Here is a 4709-nt window from a genome sequence, read left to right on the forward strand (position 1 = left end):
TATCTCAACACGGGGCCAATGGTAAAGGGGCCCAAATGAGATATGGTCTGCCAAAGAGCAAGGTTAACTAATGAAGCTTAAAAGACCTTAGGGTTAGCTTCATTAAAGACCTCCAATGGTTAGTGTTAAAAGTCCTTATGACCTTAAGCAAGCTAGGGTTGTGCTTGAGGTGAGAACCTTAGGCAAGCTAGGGCTGTGCTTGAGGTGGGAACCCCATCTAAACTTAGGAAATCTAGGGCTGTGCTTGAGGTGGGAACCCAACCTAAACTTAGGCAAGCTAGGGCTGTGCTTGAGGTGGAAAGTCCACCTAAGGTGCTTGTCATGCTTGATGACTAAGGTACTTGAGGTACTTGTCACATTTAATGAGGAAGTTGCTTGAGAAGCTTCCTATGCATGGGGGGTAAGATGCTTGAGTCAAAAAGAGAACCTACTCACTCAATGAGGAAGTTGCTTGAGAAACTTCCTATGCATAAAAATCTCAAAGTTAGGGGAATTCTAAAAGAGCACATGGGACACATGTCAGAATCTCACTAAGCTTAACCACATGGGTGCTTGAATGCTATTGGTTGGGCTAAAGAGGGGTCCAATGAGCTTTTACTTCCACCTAACAAATATCTAGATATTTTCAAGCTCTCTCTCTCTAAGGGGTAAGGAGGACACTTGTCAAAAGACTACCCATATGCTTGACTGCATGCTGGATGTGATTGGCTAAGGGGAGAGGGGTCCAATGAGCTTGTAGCAAGTAGATTTTTTGCCCAAAGCAAGAAAGGGGGGTGCTAGGGGGATATGCACCATCACACACACTCATTGGAGACACCATTCTCACTTGGTGAAAGTTGAGGAACACCACCTCCTTCTCCAAGCTTGTGAGAGTGAAAGCCTACACCAACACTCTTGGATATGGAATGAAAATCCAACCAAGAGTCATGATTCAATGCTTAAGCTTGCCATCTTCTCCATCTCCATTACTATGCTATTATGTATGCTAGCAAGAAGAGTAATGATAAGTGAGGAACTACTTCTTTCTCCTATGGAATGTTTCTTTTTCCTCTTCCCTATCCTCATTCCCGGCTAGCTCTCTCCACCTTCGAAGGTGTTTGAGGCCTTGGGACTGAGGCTTGGGATAGTTAATGCTTTCTTCAAGTTTATGTTATGTTATGTTTGTGATACATGAAGCTTTCCATCTTCATTGCATCACCAAGGTCACAAGAAACACAAAGATTGTACTGTACCAAGTCTCTCTTGATGGGAGAAACTATAATACAAATGCCTATTGGAGGGGGGACCGGCTCCATATGAATCCGGTCCTCAACTATTGTCATATTCTCTAAACTCTCTCTCTTGCAAAAGTATTGTTCATGCCAAGTTAACTAAGTACCATGCTTATGTTGCTACCATCAATTAAGTTCACCCGCTATTCTCACAAAGTAATCTCTTAAAAGTGCTTCACCGGCTTTCCTAATTCTGATACTCTCAGATTCATAGGCCATTTCCATTACACATGCACAATGAAAAGCCATCTATTCAACGACTCCAAGTACACCTTCCATCACAGAATATGGTTACATTCCAAGATTGTGATGATATATCAGACTTATTGAATAATGAGCAAAATAAAAAAACTACCTTGACAGAATGGTTTGTTGCAAATCAAAACTATCCAGAAGCAAATAGCCTCACATATGCAGATTTTCAAAGTGCTTGGGTTTGGAATAAAACAGAAAAGATATTGTCTCCAAGAAAACATGGAGTTTCTATTGGACGAATGTATAATGTTGTCCCAACTGCTGGTGAAGTTTATTACCTGTGAATGCTACTGAATATTTGCAAGGGATGTAAATGCTTTGAAGACCTGCAGACATATGATGGCCACTTTTATGCTACATATAAGGAGGCATGTATAGCTAGAGGATTATTGTAGGATGATGAAGAATGGTTACTTTGCCTCCAGGAGGCCTCTCTTTTTCAAAATGGAATGCAATTGAGACAACTCTTTGCAATCATATTGGTCTTTTGTAAGCCACTACATCCAAGTGCTCTATGGGACCGATTTTGTAACGAATTTTGTGAGGACTATGTTTATGCTTTAAGGATGTGTATTCATAATGCAAGTGTACGACTTATGTGGACAAAAATGAAGCTTTTCTTCACATAGAATGCTTCCTACAACAACATGGCAAGAGGCTTTCTTATTATATGTTGCCTGCAAATAGACCCAACAATGGCATGTTTAACTGGAACTGGTGCTATGGCTCAAGAGACAATGTTCAATGTTGATGAGCAATGTAATGTAGCAGATCGTATGGAGAGTTCATTAAATGAAGATCAACAAGATGCTTATCACCAAGTGCTACAAGCTATTGACACACATACAGGAAATATATTCTTCTTAGATGGACCCGGTGGCTCAGGAAAAACGTATTTGTATAACGCGCTTCTGTCACAAGTACGAGGAAGATGTGAAATTGCTCTTGCATGTGCATCATCTGGTATTGCAGCTTTGCTTTTGAGTAATGGAAAAACCGCTCATTCTAGGTTTAAGATACCTTAGGAGCTTCATTCTGAATCAACTTGCAATATAAAGGTAAATAGTCAACTTGTTGAAGTTCTAAGGAGAGCAGCTCTAATTATATGGGATGAGGCTCCCATGACACATCGAGATGCATTTGAGGCATCGGATAGATCCTTAAGGGATATTACGCAGCAAGACACTTTGTTTGGTGGAAAAGTTCTTTTGCTTGGAGGTGACTTTCGACAAATACTACCAGTTGTACGAAAAGGTAGTCGTGCAGACATTGTAAATGCTTCACTTTGTCATTCTCATATATGGAAATATACAAAGACAGTGAGGCTTACCATAAACATGTGTATACTTGAATGTGGAGCAAATTTGCTTCAACAAAGTGTTTCACACTGGGTGCTGGACATTGGCAATGGGGATGTGGATGATGGAGGAGACCAAAGAGTCGAAATATGTTTAGACATGATGCTTCCGACTAATAGCTTGATAGACCTTCTCAACTTTATATATGGAGATTTGCATTGTGTACAAGATCATGCAAGCTTTTTCAAAGAACGAGCAATACTTGCTCCTTGGAACAAAGAGATTGATTCAATCAATGACTATGCATTGCAAAAAATGTATGGAGACTCAAAAGAGTATCTTAGTGCAGATTCAATTTGCATGTCTGAGGAAAACACACGTTTGTATACAGTGGAATACTTAAATAGCCTTACACTTGGTGGTGGTTTTCTACCTCATGCTTTGGTCTTGAAAGTAAATGCTCCTATCATGCTATTGCGGAATTTAGATCCAAGGCGTGGATTATGTAATCGAACCAGAATGATATGCAAACAGCTCAATCGCAAGGTAATTGAGGCAGAGATAATAATGGGATCAAATATTGGAGATAGAGTCTTTATCCCAAGGATAGATTTTGTTGCCGGAACTCATTAGGGACTTCCATTCCAAATGAAGCGTCTTCAATTTCCAGTCAGGCTAGCTTTTGGAATGACCATCAACAAAGCACAAGGACAAACATTGGAAATTCTTGGTCTATATCTTGCATCATCAGTCTTCTCTCATGGACAACTATATGTTGCAATGTCACATGTGCGAAGTGTAGCTGCTGTGAGAATTGTTGTTAACATTGAAGACACTCAAGCGGAGTCATGCTATACTCCAAACATTGTATTCAAGGAAGTATTGCAACTAGAAAATTCATAATATCAAGTATAATATTGACATATTGGCTTTCACTTAGATCAAAGTATTTTCCACAAATGGATCCTCAACGCAGTGCATCGTACATATTGGGTCATATCACTGAATTTATTCAAGGTATCTCTCTTTTTCTTTTCTAGGTGACCTATTCTTTAAGAAGAATGGTTTACACATTGAATTTTTTTATTGAAGATCCACCGCAGTGGAGGGGAAGAGTTTCAGCTATGTTTTTGGTGATCTTATTCGATGCAACCCATATTATATTGTAAGAGTTTTTATGCTTCAAAATTGTAGTTTTAAGTTGTTATACGGCGCTACATAATATTGGATGTCTTTGAATAGATCATTATCATCGAGGATTTTTCATTGTAGGAGTTTATGAAATGCTATATTTACATAGAGATACTGATATGGCTATGGAAGTTCTCGGATACTACCATGTAACCACTTCTTTAGATCAAGAGCTTCAACAAATTCAAGTCAGTATTATGTTTGTGAATGATGAAAGACCAGTTAATACACAACAAGTGGGGGTTGCCGGAGACCGCACTACACCATATTGATTGAGAATATTCACGCAAGTTGAAACACCCCCCCGTATCTTGCAAAATGTATATAACATAGGTCCTTGGAGTTATAGAATACCTAATGTTGTCTCTCGCAGACTACACTTTGAACGATAGCTCTTTTGTATTGTCTTTGTTACATTCTATATTTTATCAATACTCTCTCTCTCTCTCTCTCTCTCTCTCTCTCTCTCTCTCTCTCTCTCTGCCTCTTCGTTATGATTGGAAAATTTCATTCTCTCTCCTTCTTAAACTTTTAAAGCTCCGTTTTTAGAGCAGATAAAGAATGGCAGGATACCCAATGGTTTCATACACCCTCAATGATGCACCTTCTTATATTAGAGGTACAAAAAATTTGATCTTTGACATTTACTTTTACCTCGATAGAGTTAGGGCCTTTATTCTATGCATTTATGCGT

The 4709-nt window shown here is 39.2% G+C and overlaps 1 protein-coding gene across 1 annotated transcript; it reads left to right on the plus strand.

Annotated features, from left to right (window-relative positions):
• The first annotated feature begins 2221 nt into the window (after positions 1 to 2221).
• LOC147451030 (uncharacterized) lies at positions 2222 to 3457 on the plus strand. Its single transcript, XM_086520565.1, has 2 exons — positions 2222 to 2446; positions 2585 to 3457. Exons 1-2 carry the CDS (start codon positions 2222 to 2224, stop codon positions 3455 to 3457), a joined length of 1098 nt encoding a protein of 365 aa, XP_086376691.1.
• Positions 3458 to 4709: the final 1252 nt, after the last annotated feature.

The sequence above is a fragment of the Adiantum capillus-veneris genome, chromosome 9, assembly GCF_014529385.1.
Source record: "Adiantum capillus-veneris isolate H3 chromosome 9, ASM1452938v2, whole genome shotgun sequence".
NCBI classification, from domain to species: Eukaryota; Viridiplantae; Streptophyta; class Polypodiopsida; order Polypodiales; family Pteridaceae; genus Adiantum; species Adiantum capillus-veneris.